This window comes from Somniosus microcephalus, chromosome 2 (assembly GCF_052327205.1).
Source record: "Somniosus microcephalus isolate GS21.2 chromosome 2, FLI_Smic_1.0, whole genome shotgun sequence".
NCBI lineage: Eukaryota > Metazoa > Chordata > Chondrichthyes > Squaliformes > Somniosidae > Somniosus > Somniosus microcephalus.
This window is the reverse complement of record NC_140988.1, coordinates 270,613,828-270,638,283: the sequence shown is the minus strand read 5'-3', so window position 1 is coordinate 270,638,283 and position 24,456 is coordinate 270,613,828. Positions and strand designations below refer to the sequence as shown.

The 24,456-nt window shown below is 46.3% G+C and overlaps 1 protein-coding gene across 6 annotated transcripts in view; it reads right to left on the bottom strand.

Annotated features, from left to right (window-relative positions):
- plpp1a (phospholipid phosphatase 1a) overlaps window positions 1–24,456 on the bottom strand; it is a 139,905-nt gene that overhangs the window by 30,446 nt on the left and 85,003 nt on the right. For 3 of the 6 annotated variants that reach the window (XM_085972127.1, XM_085972148.1, XM_085972137.1), the window contains exons 2-3: window positions 3,993–4,144; window positions 1,048–1,328 (exon numbers count right to left, since the gene is read on the bottom strand). In XM_085972127.1, coding sequence (XP_085828253.1) covers window positions 1,048–1,328; window positions 3,993–4,144 — 433 coding nt within the window. Of the gene's footprint in view, window positions 1–1,047; window positions 1,329–3,992; window positions 4,145–4,385; window positions 4,563–24,456 lie in introns of all 6 variants that reach the window. The other 3 variants (XM_085972116.1, XM_085972109.1, XM_085972156.1) reach the window with 2 other exon arrangements.

The following is a 24,456-nucleotide window of genomic DNA, read 5'->3' as shown; positions in this document are numbered from 1 at the left end:
CAGGGGGGAGGTTTAAAAATTAAAAATTGTGAAGCACGACCTCACCCCGTCGCGTATGGTTGCATGGCATGCCTGTGTCCTGTCTTGTATTTAAATCAGGTTCCCACAGTGCAGTTGGGAGCCTGATTTAAATGTAACAGTTGCCGGCCTGGTTTCCCAGGGCTCAAGAAACCCAGCAGCTAAATGGAGACGGGAGCAGTTAGCTGCGGAAGGCAAGTGCTTTTTAGAGCATGGCTTGTGGGCCAGAGGAGCAGGAGTGCTCCCCTGCGGGTCCTCAAGCTAAACTTCTGCCGATCGCGGCCGCGACCGGACGACCCTCCCCAACCCCCGATCCTGAGCCTCCTGCCCCACGATCTGCCGTCCCTCAACCCCCGATCCCGAGCCTCCTGTCCCACAATCTGCCGTCCCCCAACCCCCGATCCCGAGCCTCCTGCCCCACGATCTGCCAACCCCCAATCCCGAGCCTCCTGCCCCACGATCTGCCAACCACCAAACGTTGATCTCGAGCCTCCTCCCCACGATAGGCCGATCCCCCGATCCCGAGCCTCCTGCTCAGTTGATGCAGAGATCCCGTTTTTGCTCGGCTAACAACTTGTGCAGCAATCATCCAGCAGTTTGTGGTGATTCGTAACTCACGCCATATATCGTCCTCACCACAAAGTGCCGAGTTATTTTACACAAATAACAGCGAGCACCGTGAACTCGTTGTTCCTCTCCCAGCAAATTCTGGGCCATTATTATTAATACACAAAGCACTGCACACAACCCCTGTAGATGAAATAGCCCCATAAGCACCTATGAAGGAATAACAAGGGGTGGAGTTGGGGGGCGGAAGAACAGCCAACAATGTATTTTTCTCGCTACAATCCTGGCCCCCTCCCATCACCCCAGGTGAGGGTAGCTCATGTAGGTAAGCACATTGGGGAAGCGTGGAATGTTGCCTTCTCTATGTCACAAGATGTTTGTGATGTAATGAGCAACAGATAAAAAGATCTGCCCTATAGTCGGAGTGTTGGACAATTCATATTCAGCTTATCTCAGACTCACCGTGCTTCATTGACCAGCCGGTCCTCACGCCGACATGTGAATACGTCTATGTAACCCAAACTGCAGTTGATCTTCCCCCAATTGGGTTGGCAAACATCGAGAAAGTGAGGCCGAAGGCGACCAATTGAATACTTGGCAATGTCAGTCAGAGACTGGCTCGCGGCAGCTCCAAACACAAACGTCCCAATGGCCTTGTACGCAGAGGCTATATAGGAGTTTCTAATAAAGGAGTTTGAGTACAAACAGTTCCAATGAACCGAAACTAACTCCCCTATGATTATCTGCAACAGAGAAAAATCAGGCATCAGTTCTGCACAGGAAATAATGAGTACAAGAAATTCACAAAACATGCACATTGCCATCCACAAAGTGTTCAGCAAAGTTAATCACAGGGAAAAGAAGCGACAGGGAAAAGAAATCACATTTTTATTGGGTTCTATTGCTTGAGTTCTTATGAATCATATTTTTCAATTTGACTATTGTCTCACTAAAAATCAGACAAGCTTTATGAGTGGTGCTCATGTGTACAGCTTTCCTTCATTAATAAGCCACAATTTACACAGGTAACTTATAATTGCACCAGTGAATGTCACTCACTGGTTGAGATGCAAGCTATTAGTATACAGCATATTAACCCACAGTTCTTAGGTCAATGTAACAACCTGCGATCAACATAGTTATCACAGTCTAATACTACTTCAGCTAAAGGGGCATTAGCTGAATCATTCGTAGTATTTATTTTTCATGATGTTTGATTAACATCATAGGTTCGAAATTCCGAGGTTCCATTGGCAGAATGAAGCTTCACTGTACAGAAGCGCAAGTCGCAAAATCAGCACACAGCCTAGCACAGAAAACTGCGGGCCTACTGCAGGCTGCACTGCTGGCCAGGGCGAGCCTGTTTTAAATAATAAAAATATGCTGATAAGGTCCCACACAGAATATCAGGTTGTTTTAGTGAGCTCTGCGCTCATCCATATTAAATAAATGTATGAGGAAGGAGGAGCTGAGGCACGCGAGGGCTTCAGTAAAATGCAAAAGTCAGAGTCTAATGACATAGTTCAGACCCCAACGTCATTTTAAAGGTCAGTGGCATGTTTGACACTCGATGCTGGCCTCAGCAGGAACATCCGGGCACCAAGCAGCAGCAGGCCCAGAAGAAGATTGGAAAGGTAAGTGTAAATTATTTGTTTTTTAAATACACTTTACACCAGGACTACATAAAGGCACCAAGTCAAAGAGGTGCCTCGTTCAGTGTGTTTAGAAAACCTTTCTTGTTTAATGAGGCAGAAAAGCCATACTCGATTGGTCAGCAAGTTTGTCCAGTGAGTAGCTGAGCCACATCAGAAAGGAAGGTTCAGGGTTCAAACCTGCTGAGCTAGCTGATCTCAGGCAGGGCAGCAGTATGGAGTTTACAATTGGCCTCCGGTGCCCTGCTCCAAGGAGGAGAGAATCATCCATGGGTCCCCTTCCTGATCAATATCCAGTGGCTTGGCTATGATCCCCCGCCACCCCACTGTCAGATAACCTGCCAACATTCACGGTTAAGAATCACAAATGAATGATGCCGCCAAGTTGGGTAAGTAAGGTACCAGAAGGTGACTGGCACCTGTGGAATGAAACATCAACAATGCCTTCAGGAGAGAAGGGGAAGGGATACAACTGGGTAGGAAGGAAAAGGAGTGTGGGTCATTTTTTCCCAATGATGTTACGATGATGCGTATCAGCACAATTTATAGCTCTCTTTACAAATAAATTACAAAGGATTTGCCAAGCCCTTTTTCCTGAAGATGACAGTCCTTTAAAAAGGTACAAGCCACACACAAGAGTTGATCATTAAAGCAATACAGCAAAACTAATTATCCTAGAAAGTGCAGTGAAGCCAGAATGGTGGCAGAACTTTGGCAGGGCAGGACTTCTGCCCACCCTTGGTAGCAACCTTGACCTCAGCCTATGTCCTGGAGTCAGGATCATTTATGTATTCCAGGCAGCGCTGCGGCTATTTATAATGCCAATGGGATGCCCATCTCAGTTGGTCTGTGGTCCCAGCTGAGGATTTGGAAAATATCTTAAATCTTGCCCTTTTTCCCCAAAGGAAGCTGGCCATTTAAAGTTACCCACCAACCCCACCCACCCAGTAACCCATAAAAAAAGTTAGGGATGCACGGGTGTCCTTTGTGCCCAGTCTGCTAGGGTGCAAAGGGAAATACATCATATAATGTATTCTTGTCATTTGCCTCTCTTTATAACACACTCGCCCACATTTGAGCAGACAATAATATGCCCAACATCACTTCCAGCAGAAAATGTTAGAAGTGCCTTTGAGGGGCAGGGAGCCAATGAATGGCTCCTCACCCAATTTTCCTTCCCCACCTGCTGGTTTACCAGTGTAACCAGACAGGAAAATCAGGGATATCGTTTTTAATTTTTTTTTAAACTTCTTCCACTTTCTTCCTCTCCTGAAGGCACTGATTAGTGCTGGGGTACAGTTTCATGGGCAAAGTCAGCATTCTAGTATCTCAATATTCTTTATGTGAGCCTAAATAATGAGTGTCAACAGCCTATTCCACCACTGAGGGCATCTTAGCTGAGACCTACCACAGTTAGACTTTCCTAGAGGAATCACTGGATAGCGATTAAGTGGGAACTCTGGCTGGAGCAATAAAGGCAACTATAACACCTCAACTGCCACCCCAGCTAAGAACAGCTAACTCAGCACGGACTAGGAATTGAACCTGGGGTTATCTGGATTGTATGGCTCAGTATCAAGCCGGAAAGTCTATTTACCCACTAATCCATTGAAGCAGCTACCAAAGTAAAGTCAAGCAGGCCATAGTTTTCCTTGGTGTGACTGATGCACTTGCCAATTAATAAACATCATCATTTGCAACAGTAGGTGAAAGCAACAGAGTGAATTGCATGGAGTAAAAAATGAGTTGACTTACTACCACCAGAGCAATTGGAATTATTATGCCAGCTAATAATTGGTAGGGTATGGTGTCCTCTTTGTGTGGGTACTTGATGGTTTCATCATTACAGTAAAATCCTCGTTTGAATGGAGAATGCATCGGTGTAAGAATTGCAAAGGGCAATCCAGCTAGCAAAAGCAATGAGAAACCAGACTGTCAGTATAAATCAAATACCATATAAGCTGTCTATGATCCATGTCCAAATGTTACCTGATTTAATATTTGGCTAGCATCAGGCTACTAGCTATAGGTTTAAAACAGCAGGAAATATAAAAGCGCATGATGTGATGCATGATGGCACACTAACATGCTACATCATGGGGTCACAGCACATGGGCTTCTCAGGGGGATCCCCCACTAGGTGGGTACCTGATCATTATTGCTAAGTGGAAATCTGGCTGTTGGCCACATAGAGAATGGGAAAGTCGGAAAGTCGCCAGAGGGGGTCTGCTGCCGTGCACATCCTTCCAAGGTCAGTGGCAGCAGCTGAGCTGCAGTACGCCTGCTGCTATTTTTAGGCAGAATATGGTGCATGTGTGGAGAGGACTAAAGAAAAAGAAAAAAAAAATCAACACTTTAAAAACAGCAGCTAAAAAAGAAACAAGCCTAGAATCCGAAAAAAGATAAAGAAAGATTAGACGGATAACCAATACACAGCACCATTGAACATTCAGTCTCTCGTCATTTTAACAGTCCACCGTAAACTTGAACTTCATGTTTACTGGAGTTGCAACTCCCCAGCTCCAAACAATGAAGGGTTTCTATTGCAATTAAACTATTTGTTTCTATCCAGTTTTCTCCCTTGACTCATACTGGGGGACAGTTCCACAGTCCATGCCCTCCATGGTCAAATAGCATGTTGATGCTCACACAGGGAGAATGGCCATTTGAGTGAGGTACTAAAGGGTTACCAGCACCTGTGGAACTGTGCCCTCATGAATAGGAAAATGGGGGAAAAAGCAAAGTTATTACAATGACATTAAACAACTTTTTTTGGTTAAACTTTGGATATTTTTGTAGAGTTCATGAATCAGTGCTGTTGGCAGAGAGATTTGCGCAGTGGGAATCCATTAAAATGGGTGTACAGTCAATCGTGTAGGGCACATGATGTATGTGCCTAAACTCCTGATGGGCACTCCTGTCAGGCAAAGCTCTGCAGCAGGAGTTTCAATTCATGGAACTGACCCTCATCACAGCTTTTTAAAATAAAGGACAGAATTAACCCGATTTCCATATATACCTTGTGAACCTTGAACTGGAAATGAAAACTGGGATGAGTGATAATAACCCGACAGTGCTAACAGTTATACAGGCTATATATGTGCAGCAGAATTTTATGTAAATCATTTTTTAAACCAAAGGCATTTATTATCTCTGCGTGGTGTAAACACTAAACAGTATAGCAATTTAATCAACTAACTTCAATGGTCAGTTTTTTTTATAATCCTACACTGTGTTATTGTTGTTCTGTTAATGGTCTTTTGCATCAATGATAAGGAAAAAGTAAGTAGCAACTACCAAATGGTAAGAAATATCTCCAAACTGGTTGTGAGACTTACTGATACAGAAAATTCTGGAAATTCTCTCCAGAGTATAAATATTGAAGCCATATTTCTGCAGGCAAACTATAAGTGAAATCAGGTTTTACTATTGCTGCTAGGATCTACTATCGTTCTCCAATGGGCCTGTGTCCAGTGTTGTAACTTATCCCTACTGTAGTTCTGATGTAACTGTCACATCATCAGGAAGGGCCATTAGAGGAAAACTTTCTTGTTTCTCTTCACCTAATCCGTTGTCTCACTGTCATAGGTGATGTGGAAATAAGTGTGCGTACGAGGTAGAATTTTCTTCTAAAAACTGCAGCTTAGTACAACTCAAGACAGTTACTGGCTTCCAATTCCCTCATCAAGCAGCACAGCTCATCCAGCATCAGAACACTTAGAGATTGTCCCGCACCTGCATATTATTTCTCCTGCACTACATTTGGTGGAACCAGGACCTAGGCTTCCCTTTGCACCCAGGCCTAATGGTGGAGGCAGCATTTTCCAAACTATCAGTGAAGAAGATTTCCCTGGGTCAGTATCTTTGAATTAAGGTGACCCAGCCTTCTCTGTTAGGATTTAAAATAATCAACAAGAATCAGGGTTTGTATACTGTAGGCAAACCATGGCTTTTAAAATTGTACTTTTTTTTTTGGTTGTCCGTTATGTGATCTCTCTTTTTTGAAACAAGGATAGTTTTTTTTTATATTATAGGGTGTCAACTAACACCACAGAATTTAAACGGTATCCTGTGACTCAGGACAGCCGACCAATGCCAAAAATGACAACCATGTTAAGTATCTTAAAAGGCAGCAGCTGACAGTAATGAGCAGGGACTGGAACTGCCTACACTCCAACGAACGCACTGCCACATTTAACAACCAGCTATTTCCTGATGAAATGAATAGTTATTCCATTAAAAGCTTTCTGTCACAAACTCATTTATTTAAAGTAATGTAAATTCAAACTGCTTGACAGTTCTCATTAGTGTCAGCACAGCAGCATTTGCTAAGAAACTGAAGGGAAGTTTGCCAAAGGACTATTGGCAAAGATCAAAAACTTTAAAGTTGAAAAAGAGTAGGGAGTGAAAAGTATCAGAGTGAATGACGTGGGCATTATGGCATTTTCGGATAGAGCTCTGACGCATTCGGAACAAAGTATTCCACTAGACTAGATTGACCCAGGGAGGAAGACGGGTTGAAGTTACTACAGCCAAGCCCAATCCTATCCTCAATTGAGAGCGCCTGGCAATTGCTTCTGACCTTCTCTTCTCTCAGTGTGCCTTCGGCTCCCTCCCAGAGCAGCTGCAGATTGGAAACTAAATGGATTGGATAGGAAATCAAACCTGCATCCCTCACTCTGCAGTCACAGTGATAATCGTGAAGTTTTTCTATACTGCACTTAAGGCACATATTAATGTACAAGACAATCACTGGTATAGTTATGAGTCAAGCTTTGAGAAGTGGCAGGCACTCTCATTTCCACAGTGATGCTTAGGCCTTGGGTTTACTATGGACTTTGCCTTAAGATAAAATGTACTGTTATACTGTGTCCGTCCATCTTGACCATGACTTGGATAAAACCCGAGATCCACCACTCATCTCCCTTTATCAGAAAAACCCAGAAAGCCATCTTGTCTTACTTGGAACATAACATAAGAATTAGAAGCAGGAGTAGGCCATACGGCCCTTTGAGCCTGCTCCGCCATTCAATAAGATCATGGCTGATCTTCAACCTCAACTCCACTTTCCTGCACTATCCCCATATCCCTTGATTCCCCTCGAGTCCAAAAATCTATAACTCTGCCTTGAAAATGCTTAAAGACTCAGCATCCACAGCCCTCTGGGGCAGAGAATTCCAAAGATTCACAACCCTCCGAGTGAAGAAATTCCTCCTCCTCTCAGTCTTAAATGAGGGACAAGATATTGGGTTACCGCCAATGAGGATGGGATTGAGATCAGGTCAAGAGTTCCAATATAACAGCCACAGACTGCACAGAGCTATTACTAATTCAGGAGACACTGCTCAGCACATTTTACATTCATTGGTGGCTCAGAATCAGCCTTGAGTAAAAGGCAGTGATTAAAGAAAGAGTACATTAGCAAAATAAATTCTTACATTCTGATTTCCACTGAAATATTAAAATGCAGGTCCTTTTCCATAATTCCCCACGCAGGGTCCTACTCTTAAGTTTGAAGAATCTGGAGGGTTGCTAAATTAAGGCATTTCCTCTAAGGAGAGGAGGGCAAGTCAATCTATACTGATCTCGGCACCTCCCAGCAACTGATTCAGAGCAGCATTGACAAAGGCTTAGGAGTAGGGAGTAACATGTGACACATTTGGGAGTGTACCTTAAATTATCAATCCAGTAACAGTTATAAAGCATTATTATTTTTAATTTATATCTTTGTAAAAATGATTGTGGTTCCATGAATCCAGTTTTTACAACATTTACAGTGGCTCAACTCCCCATCTGTGCTCAGTTGGCTAACCTCAACGATGGCAGGAACTGGAGCATTACAACTGACCTCAGCATCTCTGGACTAGGTTCCCACTTCTGATCAGTGTTCAATGAACCCGCTGGAAAGTGCACCGGCCCAACACCCACGGCATCGAACAGCTGAGGATATTCACTGTCCATAGTCAAGTGTGAATAATAGTGACTTGGGCGTGCTACTGGAGGAAGGCCGAGCAGCATCGACGGGGGAGAGAGAGAGGGCAGAGCGCACAGGGCGCAGCCGGTGTTCAGGATCGAGCGGCGTCAACGGGGGAGAGAGACGAGAGAGAGCAGAGCGCAGCCGGTATTCAAGGGCCGAGCAGCGTCGACGGGGGAGAGAGGCGCGCAGGAAAACGCGAGGCGCTTCCATTGCCACGAGGACCGCAGAGAACGGCGTTGGCAGCAGCGCAGGAGCAGCGCACGAAACCCACAGGGCGTCGCCATTTGCCACGAGGACCGCCGAGAGCAGCGTTGGCAGCAGCGCGGGAGACGCCATTTTAAGCCGCAGCGGTGAAGAAAGGAAAGCGCGGGAGACGCCATTTTAAGCCAGTCTAACCACACCCAAAAATGCCGAAGAGTGGCAGTATCACAGCGTTCGACAATGAAGTCGAAGATTGGACGACATATGTCGAACGCATAGAAGTATAGTGCAAGGCGAATGAAGTGCCAGATGACAAGAAAGCGCTGGTATTGTTGAATTCAATGGGTGCAAAAACGTATGGCTTACTACGAAACCTAGTAACCCCAGAGAAGCCAGTGGAAAAGGATTTTGAAAACATAGGCCTAGAAATTCACTGGCCTTAGCGCCGCTTTTGAGGCGCTAGAGGGCCTAGCGCCGAAGTTATGGCCAGTTTAGAAATTGACAGGGGCCCTAAATCGGCGTTAGGCCGGTAACGCTGCGCCGGCACCAATGACGTCATCGGTGTGCGCAGCGTCCCGGTTGCCATGGTAACCCGCCCGAACTCGGAAATTGAGTTGCGGCCGCCTCGCCCGTGGCAGCCGCAAGCAACGTTCTGGCAGAGGTGCCTTACAGAACTTTGCGCCGGCGCATTAAAGGCCCCGCGGCGGCCGGCCGCTTTCCCGCCGGCCGCCTGGCCGCAGCTCCCTCCTCGGACTTCCCCCCGCCCACCGGAACAGAAGCAAGCCCGGCACTTGTCCGAGGTGCCGGGCTCATTTTTAAAAAGATTATCGCGGGCCGCGGCCGGGTGCAGGCAGCTCCTCCTTAACGGAAGGAGGAGGCCTGCACTTCCCGAGCCTGCCGCACCGCAGCGGGCGCCGCAGCGCCGCAATGCGGCGCATGGCGCCAGTTTTGAGGCGCTGAGACCCCTCAGTAGCGCCGGCAGCCGTTTGGGCGCGGCGCTACTGAATTTTTGGCGCGCGCAGGGGGACTTAGCGCCGGCACTAACTTCCGGCGCTAAAGCCCTCGCTGCGCCAAAACCGAATTTCTAGGCCATAGTGTCAATCCTACAGGACCACTTAAACCCCACACCGCTGCTGATAGCAGAAAGATTTAAGTTTCACAAAAGGAACCAGCATAAAGATGAAAGTAATGCTGAGTATTTAACGGAACTGCGCAAGCTATCGAAACACTGCCAGTTTGGAACGGGACTAACAGATACTTTAAGGGACAAGTTTGTGTGTGGGCTTCAAAGTGAAGGAACCCAGAAACGGCTTCTAACAGAAAAGGATCTTACGCTGGACAAGGCTTTCAGCATTGCAGTATCACACGAAGCAGCAGCATGGGGCGCTGCAGAGATACAACGGAGACCGCAAGAATATGGCACAAATGAAATGTCATACGGAACAGTGAAGTGCTATCGCTGCGGCAGAACAACACACGACCATAATGATTGCTGGTTCAAGGACAAAGTGTGCAGACAGTGTGGAAAATTAGGACACATAGCAAGAGTCTGCAGGTCGGGAAAGAAAACCAGCAGCAAGAAATCTCCACAGGAGAAGTACAAGAAGGTACATAAGGTGACGGAGAGTAGTTCAGACGAACAGAAGAGTGATACAGACTCCAGAAGCAAGGAGCTGGGTTGTCTGAAACTACATAATGTGATCAAAACGGAGGATCACCAAACTATCTGGGTCACGCTCAAGATAGCAGGAGTCCCAGTGAAAATGGAATTGGACACAGGATCAGCCCTAACAGTCATAAACCGAAGGGGCTACAAGTGACTATTCTCACATATACCCTTGAGAGATACAAAGATTGTCTTGAAGATGTACACGGGGCAAAAAGTCTACCCCAAAGGAAAAATAAGGGTGAACGTTATATATAACGGCAAGGAAACACCAAAAATGGACCTATATGTATTGCCAGATGGAGGACCACCACTACTAGGACGTGAATGGATCCGGAAGATACAGCTAGATTGGCATTCCATACAGGCACTGACTGTGGCTGACAAAAAGGATGACGACGTCACACCTGGGCGACTGTCAAAGATCCTAACTGACGCGAAAGAAGTGTTCCAGCAAGGACTCAGAACACTAAAAGGCATGACAGCGACGATTAAAATTGAAGAAAACGCAAGCCCAAAATTTTTTAAGCCTAGACCGGTAACTTATGCGATCCGCCCAGCCGTCGAAGCAGAGCTGGAGAGTCTGGAACATTCAGGTGTACTGTCCAAGGTAGACTGGAGCGAGTGGGCTACACCCATCGTCCCTGTGATGAAAAAGTCATTGAGCAGCACGCCTGGGGAACCAAGGAAGGTTCGCATCTGTGGGGACTTTAAGGTAACAGTGAACCCGGTCCTTCACACCGTACAATATCCACTTCCGCGGATTGAAGATATTTTCGCCTCGCTATCTGGAGGGAAACGCTTCACTAAGATTGATCTGGCCCAGGCGTATCTGCAAATGGAGGTAGAAGAAGCATCAAAAAAATACCTCACAATCAACACCCATAAAGGTCTCTACCAATACAACCGGCTGGTATTTGGGGTAGCATCAGCTCCGGCTATTTGGCAGAGGGCAATGGAACAAGTCCTGCAAGGAATCCCAGGGACCCAGTGTTATGTGGACGACATCCTGGTCACGGGCGAAAATGGCAGTGATCACCTTGCCAACCTGGAGCAGGTGCTCACTAGATTGCAGGAATATGGGCTCCGAGCTAACCGCCCCAAATGCGAGTTTTTTAGAAAACAGATCTCGTATTGTGGCCACGTTATCGATAAAGAGGGGTTACATAAGTCCCCAGAGAAGATTGAGGCAGTAGTCAAGGCTCCAGCACCGGAAAATGTGTCACAACTGAGGTCGTTCCTCGGGCTGGTAAACTACTACCATAAGTTCTTGCCAAATTTATCTACAATACTACACCCACTGAACACCCTACTGCAAACTGGGGTGCCATGGAAGTGGAGTGACGAATGTAGACGAGCTTTCCAGAAGAGCAAAACACTAATCACATCGAAAGAGGTATTGGCCCATTACAACCCGGCATTACCAATTCGGTTGGCATGTGATGCGTCACCCTACAGCATTGGAGCGGTGCTGTCGCACAAATTCTCGGACGGCTCAGAGAGGCCAATAGCCTTTGCGTCACAATCACTAACATCAGCTGAGCGTAACTACGCCCAGATTGACAGGGAGGCCCTCAGCCTAGTGTGGGGAGTGAAAAAGTTCAATCACTATCTGCACGGGCAGAAGTTCACCTTGCTGACTGACCACCAACCACTTGTCTCCATCTTTAATCCAAAGAAGGGCATTCCGGTGATGACTGCGCAACGGCTACAAAGATGGTCCCTTTTTCTAGGGGCGCACCAATATGAAATCGAGTATAAGGGCACGAAACAGCCTGCCACTGCCTACTGCGGAGGAAGCACCAGCAGTGGGTCCTGTCGAAATATTTCATTCGTCTATAATTAAATGCTTGCCAGTAACTAACGCTGGTATAGAGAAGGAGACCCGAAATGACCCGACACTGTCTCGGGTATATGATTTGACGGTGAAGGGATGGCCAGCACATGGCGACTCACTGTTGCCAGCATTCTCATCCAGAAGAGAACAGCTGTCAGTATGCCAGGGGACCTTGATGTGTGGATCCCAAGTGGTAATTCCACCCAAGTTAAGGGAGAGAGTGCTCAATGAGCTTCACGAAGGTCATCTGGGAGGGGTGAAAATGAAAAGCCTTGCTAGGGCTTATGTGTGGTGGCCGGGGATCGATCAGCAAATCAAGGACCTGACAAAGAGCTGCTCAGGATGCCAGAAGGTTCAAAATGCACCACCACATGCCCCTCTACACCCATGGGAGTGGCCCTCCCCTCCATGGCAACGGGTGCATATTGATTTTGCTGGTCCATTCATGGACTCAATGTTTTTAATAGCCGTGGATGCGCACTCGAAATGGCCTGAGGTCATCAAAATGTCCTCCACCACCACGGAGAAAACTATTGCAGTCCTACGGACCATTTTTGCCAGGAATGGCTTGCCAGAACAGATTTGCTCCGACAACGGACCACAGTTTGTGTCCGAAGAATTCCGGAGGTTCTTGAAAAAGAATGGGGTAAGGCATTACACATCCGCCCCGTATCATCCAGCCACAAATGGATTGGCTGAGAGGTTCCTACAAACCTTTAAGAAGGCAATAAAGGCTATGTACAATGACAACATTCCACTGCAGCACAAGGTGGACAATTTCCTGTTCGCCTACCGGAATGCGACACATGCAGTCACCAACCAGGCCCCAGCCATGATGTTCTTTAACCGAAGGTTAAGATCTCGCCTGGATTTGCTCAGACCAAATGTACGAAGAGATGTTGAGAGTAAGCAATTCCAGCACATCCATGAGAAGCCAACAAGGAGCTTCAATGTAGGGCAACCAGTCTTGGCCCGCGACTACCGAACAGAAAAATGGCAGCCAGGAACGATATGCACACGGCAGGGCCCACTAATGTACACAGTGGACATTGGGGAGAGCATCGTGAGACGCCATGCTGACCAGATCCTAGAGTCACAGGAACAAGTCAACCCCATGCCTCGCCCATACGTACCTGGTGATGAACCCGACGTACAGGTCGCATCTACCCCAGAAACAGTAGCATCGGAAGCTGATGAACCAACCGACGACAGGGGGCCAGAATCGCCTCCGCACCAAGAGCAAGACACTCGGGAAAGGCGCTATCCAGAAAGGATCAGGAAGCCTCCCCAAAGACTGAATTTATAAATAGACTATTTTCAGCTAATGTTGCATGTTAAAAGTGTTAATTGTAATTAGTTTGATATTTAATTGTTAAATGAGTGTTATGGTACTGTTAATCTAAAAGGGGAGGAATTGTAATGTATGTACCTTTAAGGGAGAGAACTACTTTTTACAGCTCCTGTATACTGTAGTACCGGCACCTGGTGACCACACCTGTATATAAACCCTGAGTAGTGATCTGTACAGTTAGTTCTAGAGTAACCCTCATTCAGTAAACACCTGTTGAATCGTTCCCTGCAGTCTGTTGTCTGATTATTGAAGGTCCCGCCTTCCCTCTCAGGTGGATATAAAAGATCCCATAGCACTATTTAAGAACATAAGAATTAGGAGCAGGAGTAGGCCATACAGCCTTCGAACATGCACCACCATTCAATAAGATGATGGGTGATCTTCGACCTCAACTCCACTTTCCCGCCTGATCCCCATATCCCTTGATTCCGCATGAGTCCAAAATTCTATCTATCTCAGCCTTGAATATGCTCAACAACTCAGCATCCACAGCCCTTTCAGGTAGAGAATTCCAAAGATTCACAACCCTCTGAGTGAAGAAATTCCTCATCTCAGTCTTAAATGGTCGTCCCCTTATCCTGAGACTATGCCCCCTAGTTCTAGACTCACCAGCCAGGGGAAACAACCTCTCAGCATCTACCCTGTCAATCCCCCTCAGAATCTTATATGTTTCACTGAGATCACCTCTCATTTTTCTAAACTCCAGAGAGTATAGGCCCAGAAGAAGAGTATAGGCCTTGAAGAAGAGCAGGAGAGTTTCCTGGTGATCTGGCCAATATTTATCCCTCAACCAGCATTTCTAAAAACAGATGATCTGGTAATTTATCTCATTGCTGTTTGTGAGGCTTTGCTTTGCACAAATTATCTGCTGTGTATCCTACATTTAAACAGTGACTACACTTTAAAAGTACTTAATTGGCTGTGAAGCACTTTGGGACATCCTGGGGATGTGAAAGATGCTATATCTATGCAATTTCTTTTCTTTTGCGTACAAATCTGTATTTATGTGTACCCGATACCATTCAGATTTTAAGTGAGGACAAACAAAAAGAAAGACTTGCATTTAAAAATAATTTTATCACAGCTTTCAGAAAATGTCTCAAAGCACTTTGCAAACAATGAATGAAATGTAGTCACCGAAGTTATGTAGAAAATGAAACAACCATTTTGCACACCATAAACAGTGATGAGATGAATGACCACTTAATTTGATTTTTGATGCTGTTGGTGAGGAAGGAATATTGTCCAAGTTCACTTGCACCAGCAGAATAGGCAGAAGGGGCCTCGGTTTAACATCTCATCTGAACGATCGCACCTCCAACTATGCAGCGCTTCGTCAATACTAAGATGGAGTATCAGCCTAGATTATGTGCTCAAGTCCTGGAGTGGGGCTTGGTTTCAAAACCCCTGTGCAAGAGTGCTGCCAAGTGAACCACCTATCATGTTATAAAATCACCCGACATCTGGTGGCGTACTCAGGACAAGGAGAATTCATTTCCAGCAATCCCACCTTTAACATTATCAATGTCACGGAGTACATTCAGAACCATGTGGAGTAGAAATTCCACTTGCACCGTACTGTTCTCACAGACTTCAGGAACTCTATTGCCAACTGATAATGTTTTCATGCATTCCTGTACTGTGCCTGAAACACTTCCAAACACAATGTTTGGCTGGTCCACACCCACTTCCCTATCCCAAGAAACGACAACAGACTTTTTTTGCTTTTTTAAAAATAACTGATATGATCTTGTATTCCATTGAAAATTAGTCTGAGAGATTCCGGCTGTTTGAGTTACTGCCTACCTACCTAATCAGTTCAGTGAAAGATTACTAATGGAGGGCAGACTGCAGACCAGTATGTTACTCATTCCAAGGTCCAAAATAAAACTTTTAGCCTAGAACTGTTAGCGATGTTAGTGGCCGAATGCTTAACACATTCATAAGATATTCTTCTGTCCACTATTTTAATTCTGCTAATATTGCCAATATTAATTTCTAGGCTTTTATGTTTTAGTTATACATCCTATTGAATATTTGTGGCAAGGAAAGTGATTTATGAACTCTTGAATACCACGTTTTGTGTATTATTTTTGGGGGAGGGGCTGGGACAAACCCAATTTGTGCTCTCTCCTCACTTGAAGGTGTTGAACTGTGCTCGGGTACAGCACACAGCTCCTGCAGCTACCCACTACCTTGTCCAAGTGGCCATTCCTCTTGACTGTCACATTTTGAGATTTTTCATCTTTTTCTCTTTGCCAAAAGGTCTTGGATATGATTAATGTTACGGTGTTGATTTTAATTTAAAAGGGAGGTCACCAAGATTAAAAATCCTCCTCCAGCATGGAGTAACTGGGACAGGGAGGGAATTGCTATTTCAGCTCAGGTGTCCCCAGCAAACATCCATACCAGAGGGGGAAATTTATCTTTTGACTTTTATCCCTCCTATTGAGCTTTACACGAAGATATTTTCAATGGGGAAGGCAGGGTGGGGGCTTGATTAGCAGCTCTTCTGGACAACCACTGGAGAGAGGGAGGGGGTCAGGAGCCATGCCCAACTTCATGAGAGGTAGGAAATAAGAGAAGAAAGATCCACATGCTGAGAAGTCAGTTGGTGAGGTCTGCTGAGAGAGAGGCCAGTAAGATCCAGCCAGGTTACCTGAAGAAGAATTGTATTGAGCCTTGTCTCATCTTTCAAAAAGATTAGCAAAAGTGCACATCAGGACATGTGAGAAAGACATTTTATCCTTGTTACACCCTGGGTTATGTTATCATATAATTAGATATTGGGCCGTATGGGCACATTCCAGGACATAAGGTACTCAGACCACTTATGGCAGTGACCAGCGCCTCTGTACCTGAGAGAATACCTAAGGCAGACCTGAAACTTGTAACAGCCTACAATATGAATCAGCAAGTTATGGACTGTGGAAGACATCACAGCTGATCCTATTCAGTCCTCAGCTGATGCCTATACACACTTGCCAGCAGGGGCCACTAGTTTGCAATTGGAAGTGGCGGCCTGGCTCAATTTAACTGTTGCCACCTCAGAGGAACTGTGACCAATTTGTAGCGGCGCAGGTAATTCAGCGCAGGATCAAACCTACAACGTTCCTGGTCTGTTTGGCTCAGTCTCTCTTAGGCAGTCCCTCGGAACTGAGGATGACTTGCTTCCACAGTAAAATTGAGTTTGCAGGTGAATGATGAGTCCAATGCGGGACCTACAGTCTCTGTCACAGGTGGGGCAGACGGTGGTTGAGGGGCGGGTGGGTGGGGTGCTTGGGTTGACGTGCGCTCCTTGCGCTTGGCTTCCGCTTGCTCCCGGTGAAGAGACTCGAGGTGTTTGGTGCCTTCCCGGATGCTTCTCTTCCACTTGGGCCAGGAATTCTCAGGTGTCGGTGGGGATGTTACACTTTTTCAAGGAGGCTTTGAGGGTGTCCTTGAAGCATTTCCTCTGCCCACCTGGGGCTCTCTTGCCATGTCGGAGCTCAGAGTAGAGCGCTTGTTTTGGGAGTCTCGTATCGGGCATGCGGACGATGTGACCCGTCCATCGGAGCTGATTGAGTGTGGTCAAAACTTCGATGCTGGGGATGTTGGACTGAGCGAGAACACTGACGCTGGTGCACCTATCCTGCCAATGGATTTGCAGGATCTTGCGGAGGCAGCGTTGGTGGTACCTCTCCAGTGCTTTGAGGTGCCTGCTGTACATGGTCCATGTCTCTGAGGCATACAGCAGGGCGGGTATCACTGCTGCTCTGTAGACCATGAGCTTAGTGCCGGGTTTGAGGTCCCGATCTTCAAACACTCTCTTCCTCAGGCGACCGAAGGCTGCACTGGCACGCTGAAGGCGGTGTTGGACTTCGTCGTCGACGTCTTCGTACCGCGCTGGGTGCTACACTGACACACTGAACCATCACAGGAGTTCGCAGAAACCCTTTTATTTGTCAGGCTGTTTTGTTATGGAGGAGGGTCACTCTGACACTTCCTTCCCCACAAAACAGACGGAGGACAAATGTGCAGTTGAATGTGACCCTACCTCAGGCAAAATGTACCTTTCCAGGTCCCTCACCTCTGTTATTGGTCAGTTCAATCATTTGTCATAAAACGTGTCATATTGCTGTCTCATTCCACACATGACTTTTAGGCAGCATTTCACCCAAGTAAAAGCTCCAATATCGACACTTCCTATACTCATATTTATGTCTCAATTTCCTCCAGTTGACTGGGTAATTAGTATAATCCCGACTTTGAGATTGCTTTCTTCTAGCTGCTGCCTAACTTTAATTACCAAAAGTTAAAGACAGGCAATTTTCCAATTTCACACTACATTGAAAAATTACCCCGGAAGGCCCCTTTAACAGCCACATGAACTGTTATGCCATACTAGATTTAGTAATGAGTTATGAACCAGACTTAGTAAATAATCTAACAGTAAGGGAACATTTATCAAACAGTGATCATAATGTGATCAAATTCAATGTTAGGTTTGAAAAGGAGAAACATAACACAGTTACTTGTTTTTTTGTTGCGGCTTACTTTAATGGGATGAGACAGAGACAGACGACAGCAAACTGGTCAAAACAGTTATCGTGTAAAACTACAGATGAACAGTGGGAGGTGTTCAAAAAGAATTGAGCTTAATAGAGGACCAGTATATACCCCTAAGGGGCAAGAGCTCTACTTACCAAGTAAAACAGTCATGGTCGGCAAAAGAGGTGAGAGATAAAATAAAACTAAAGGAAAGAGCATAGAAAAGTGCAAGGTATAGTGTAGGTGCAGGGGACTGGGAGAAATGTAAAGAACAGCAAAGGAAGACAAAAAAGATAGTAAGAGTTGCAAAAGGGAATATGAAAAGAAACTTGCGAGGGATATCAAGATTAACACAAAAAGTTTTTACAATTATATTAGAAGAAAAAGAGTAGTCATGGGTAACGTGCCCTTTAAAAACAGATGGGGGTAAATATTGCAAATAAAAATAAGGAAATGGCAGGCTTGTTGAATAATTACTTTGCGTCAGTCTTCACAGTAGAGGAAGAGGATAATATACCTGACATTCCAGGGAAATTAATAATGAATCAAGGACTGGAACTCACTAAAGTTAACATAAGCAAGAAAACAGTATTAGAAAATATAATGGCACGAAAGACTGACAAATCCTCATAACCTGATGGTTTTCAGCCTGGGTTTTTAAAGGAAGTATGTGAGGAAATTGCAGATGCTTTAGCTATAATCTCACAAAGCTCTCTCGATTCAGGAATCATCCCTTTAGATTGGAAAATTACATAGAAACATAGAAGATAGGAGCAGGAGTAGGCCATTCGGCCCCTCGAGCCTACTCCGCCATTCAATGCGATCACATAGTCATAGAGTTATACAGCACAGAAAGAGGCCCTTCGGCCCATCGCGTCCGCACCGGCCATCAAGCCCTATCTAATCTAATCCCATTTTCCAGCATTTGGTCCGTAGCCTTGTATGCTATGGCATTTCAAGTGCTCATCCAAATGCTTCTTGAATGTTGTGAGGGTTCCTGCCTCTACCACCCTTTCAGGCAGTGAGTTCCAGATTCCAACCACCCTCTGGGTGAAAAAGTTTTTCCTCAAATCCCCTCTAACCCTCCTGCCCCTTACCTTGAAACTATGCCCCCTTGTTATTGACCCCTCTACTAAGGGGAAAAGTTCCTTTCTATCCACCCTATCTATGCCCCTCATAATTTTGTATACCTCAATCAGGTCCCCCCTCAGCCTTCTCTGCCCCAAGGAAAACAACCCCAGCCTGTCCAGTCTTTCTTCATAGCTGAAGCACTCCAGCCCAGGTAACATCTTGGTAAATCTCCTCTGCACCCTCTCCAAAGCAATCACATCCTTCCTATAGTGAGGCGACCAGAACTGCACACAGTACTCCAGCTGTGGCCTTACCAGCGCTTTGTACAGCTCCATCATAACCTCCCTGCTCTTATATTCTATGCCTCGGCTAGTGAAGGCAAGTATTCCATATGCCTTTTTAACCACCTTATCCACCTGTTCTGCTGCCTTCAGGGATCGATGTACATGCACACCAAGGTCCCTCTGATCCTCTGTCTTTCCTAGGGTCTTACCATTCATTGTGTATTCCCTTGCCTTGTTAGTCCATCCAAAATGCATCACCTCACACTTTTCAGGGTTAAATTCCCTTTGCCACTGTTCCGCCCATCTGACCAACCCATCTATATCGTCCTGTAGCCTGAGGCTTCCCGCCTCGCTATTTACCATCCCACCAATTTTCGTGTCATCTGCGAACTTACTGATCATACCTTTTACATTCACATCCAAATCATTAATGTAGACCACAAACAGCAAGGGACCCAGCACCGATCCCTGCGGTACCCCACTGGACACAGGCTTCCAGTCACAAAAACAACCTTCCACCATCACCCTCTGCCTTCTGCCACTAAGCCAGTTTTGGATCCAATGTGCCAAGGCACCCTGGATCCCATGGGCTCTTACATTCCTGACCAGTCTCCTATACGGGACTTTATCAAAAGCCTTACTGAAATCCATGTAAACCACATCCACTGCACTACCCTCATCCACACACCTAGTCACCCCCTCGAAAAATTCAATCAAATTGGTCAGACATGATCTTCCCTTGACAAAGCCATGCTGGCTATCCCTAATTAATCCTTGCCTCTCCAAGTGGAGACTAATTCTGTCCCTCAGAATTTTTTCCAATAATTTCCCTACCACTGATGTTAGGCTCACTGGCCTGTAATTCCCTGGTTTATCCCTGCTACCCTTCTTGAATAATGGTACTACGTTAGCTGTTCTCCAGTCCTCTGGCACATCCCCTGTGGCCAGAGAGGTTCGGAAAATTTGTGTCAGAGCCCCTGCAATCTCCTCCTTTGCCTCACATAGTAACCTGGGATACATCTCGTCCGGGCTTGGGGATTTATCCACTTTTAAGCCTGCTAAAATCGCTAGTACCTCCTCCCTCTCGATGCTAATATGTTCAAGTATATCACAGTCCCCCTGCCCGATTTCTATGTCCACATCGTCCTTCTCCATAGTGAACACAGATGCAAAAAATTCATTTAAAACCCCACCTACATCCTCTGGCTCTACACACAGTTTGCCACTTTGGTCCCTAATGGGCCCTACTCTTTCCCTAGTTATCCTCTTGCCCTTAATATACTTATAAAACACCTTAGGATTTTCCTTTATTTTGCTCACCACTGTTATTTCATGGCCCCTCCTCGCTCTCCTAATTTATTTTTTAAGTATTCCCCTGCACTTTTTATACTCCTCTAGGGCTTCCTCTGTCTTTAGTCCTTTGTATCTGCCAAAAGCCCCCCTTTTTTTCCTAATCCATTCTCGTATATCCCTTGACATCCAAGGTTCCCTGGGCTTGTTGGTCCCACCCTTGACCTTTGCGGGAACATGGTGCCATTGTACTCTCTCAATTTCCTTTCTGAAAGACTCCCATTGCTCCGATGTGGATTTTCCTTCAAGTAGCTGATCCCAGTCCACATTGGCCAGATCCTGCCTTATCATATTAAAATCGGCCTTCCCCCAATTTAGAACCTTTATTTCCAGTCCATTCTTGTCCTTTTCCATGACTACCTTAAATCTCACCGAATTATGGTCACCGTCACCAAAGTGCTCACCTACTAACACTTCTACCACTTGCCCGGCCACATTCCCTAGAATTAGATCCAGTACCGCCCCCTCTCTTGTAGGACTTTCTACATGCTGGCTCAAAAAGCTCTCCTGGATGCACTTTAAGAATTCTGCACCCTCTAAGCCTTTCACACTCTGACTATCCCAGTTAATATTGGGGAAGTTGAAATCCCCCACTATAATTACCCTATTATTTGCACACTTCTCTGAGATTTGCCTACATATCTGTTCCTCTATCTCCCCCTGGCTGTTTGGGGGCCTATAGTACACTCCCAGCAAAGTGCTAGCCCCCTTTTTGTTTCTAAGTTCAACCCATATGGCCTCATTAGAGGAACCTGTTAATATACCATCCCTCTTTACAGCAGTAATTGTCTCCTTAATTAATATTGCGACACCCGCTCCTCTTTTACCCCCCCCGTCTCGCCTGAAGATTCTATACCCCAGGATATTGAGCTGCCAGTCTTGCCCCTCCCTCAACCATGTCTCCGTGATAGCAACAATATCATACTCCCATGTGTTCATCAACACTTTCAGTTCATCCACCTTATTCGTAAGACTCCTTGCATTAAAATAAATGCCATTTAGCCTTGCCCTACTCCCTTGTGCCGTTACATATTTGCTCTGCCTTCCAGTCTGACTTGTTTTTTCCTCTATATTTGGCTGTACATCACCCCCTATTATAGCTCCACTCTGTATCCCATCCCCCTGCCAAGTTAGTTTAAACCCCCCCCGAACAGTGCTAGCAAACCTCCCCGCAAGGATATTTGTCCCGTTCTGGTTCAGGTGCAACCCGTCCAACTTGTACAAGTCCCACCTTCCCCAGAAGCAGGCCCAGTGATCCAGGAAACTAAAGCCCTCCCTCCTGCACCAACTCTTTAGCCACGCATTCATCTGCTCTATCCTCCTATTCCTATACTCAGTAGCATGTGGCACCGGGAGTAATCCAGAGGTTACAACCTTTGAGGTCCTGCTCTTTAGTCTGCTGCCTAGCTCCCTAAATTCTTGCTGCAGGACCTCATCCCTCTTCCTACCCATGTCATTGGTCCCAATGTGAACCACGACCTCTGACTGTTCACCCTCCCCCTTCAGAATGCCCTGCAGCCGTTCAGTGACATCCTTGACCCTGGCACCAGGGAGGCAACAAACCATCCTGGAGTCACGTCTATGGCCACAGAAACGCCTATCTGTTCCCCTTACGATAGAATCCCCTACCACTATTGCTCTCCCACTCTTATTCCTCCCTTCCTGAGCAGCAGAAGCACCCCTGGTGCCAGGAAGTTGGCTGCTGCTGCCTTCCTCTGGTAAGTCATCCCCCTCAACAGTATCCAAATCGGTATACCTGTTTGAGAGGGGGATGGCCACAGGGGTCCCCTGCACTACCTGCCTGCTTCTACTGCTCCGCCTGATGGTCACCTATTTCCCTTCTGCCTGTGCAGCCCTTACCTGCGGTGTGACCAACTCACTAAACGTGCTACTCACGGCCCTCTCAGCATCGTGAATGCTCCAAAACTCATCCATCCGCAGCTCCAGCGCCGCAATGCGGTCTACTAGTAGCTGCAGCTGGATACATTTCTGGCACACATGGTCGTCAGGGACACAGGCAGCGTCCCTGAATTCCCACATAGAGCAAGAGGAGCATAACACGGGGCTGGGCTGTCCTGACATGACTTACCCTTTAATTAATTTAAATTAATTCAATACCACCAATTAAAGATATACACTAGGGCGCTTGTATGGTTTACCAACAGTCCCCGCTACACCAGAAAGACCTTAGCAAATATAAACCAGAGTTAAAGTTTAAAAAATAGAGAAATACTCACCAACCAATCACTTACCTGCTCCCTGGTGACGTCACACTCGGATTTCTTTTTACCTCTCTCCCCGCTGCTGAGTTGGTATGCCTCGCTGCTGCCGCCGCTTTTAACTGCCACCGGTCGCTGCTCTCCCCCAGGTCCAGCCGCTGTGGTCGGGCCTCGCTGCTGCCGCCGCTTTTAGGCCTCACCTCCGGTCGCTGTTCTCCCCCAGGTCCAGCCGCTGTGGTCGGGCCTCGCTGCTGCCGCCGCTTTTAAGCCTCACCTCCGGTCGCTGTTCTCCCCCAGCTCCAAATTCAGTTCCCGGTCCCTGCTTTCTCCCCATACCATTGATCCCTTTAGCCTTGAGAAATATATCCAACTCCTTCTTGAATATATTTAATGAATTGGCCTCTACTGTCTTCTGTGGTAGAGAATTCCACAGGTTCACCACTCTCTGGGTGAAGAAATTCCTCCTCATTTCTGTCCTAAATGGCCTACCCCTTATCCTTAGACTGTGACCCCTGGTTCTGGACTCCCCGACCATCGGGAACATCCTTCCTGCATCTAGTCTGTCTAGTCCTGTTAGAATTTTATAAGTTTCGATGAGATCCCCTCTCATTCTTCTAAACTCCAGCGAGTACAAGCCCAATCAATCCAATCTCTCCTCATACGTCATTCCTGCCATCCCAGGTATCAGCCTGGTGAATCTTCTTCCATGGCAAGAACATCCTTCCTCAGATAAGGCGACCAAAACTGCACACAATACTCAAGATGTGGTCTCACCAAGGCCCTGTACAACTGCAGCAAGACATCCTTGTTCCTGTACTCAAACCCTCTCGATATGAAGGCCGACATACCATTTGCCTTCTTAACCGCCTGCTGCACCTGCATGCTTACCTTCAGCGACTGGTGCACAAGGACACCCAGGTCACGTTGCACTTCCCCTTCTCCCAATCTATTGCCTTTCAGATAATAATCTGCCTTCCTGTTTTTGACACCAAAGTGGATAACCTCACATTTATCCACGTTATATTGCATCTGCCATGCTTCTGCCAAATCACCCAACCTGTCCAAATCATCCTGGAGTTTCTCGGCATCCTCCTCACAGCACACACGCCCACCCAGCTTTGTGTCGTCTGCAAATTTGGAGATATTACATTTAGTTCCCTTGTCTAGATCATTAATATATATTGTGAATAGCTGGGGTCCAAGGACCGATCCCTGCGGTACCCCACTAGTCACTGCCTGCCACTCGGAAAACAACCCGTTTATTCCAACTCTTTGCTTTCTGTCTGCCAACCAGTTCTCTATCCAAGTCAATACCTTGCCCCCAATCCCATGTGCCTTAACTTTACATGCTAATCTCTTATGCGGGACCGTATCGGAAGCCTTCTGAAAGTCCAAATACACCACATCCACTGGTTCTCCCTTATCTATTTTACCAGTTACATCCTCAAAAAATTCCAGTAGATTAGTCAAGCATGATTTACCCTTTGTAAATCCATGTTGACTTTGTCCGATCCTGTCACTGTTTTCCAAGTGCTCTGCTATTACATCTTTTATAATGGACTCTGGCATTTTCCCCACTACCGATGTCAGGCTTACCGGTCTGTAATTCCCCGTTTTCTCTCTACCACCTTTTTTGAACAGTGGGGTAACATTAGCTACCCTCCAATCCATGGGTACTGTTCCAGATTCCATCGAATGTTGGAAGATGATCAGCAATGCATCTACTATTTCTA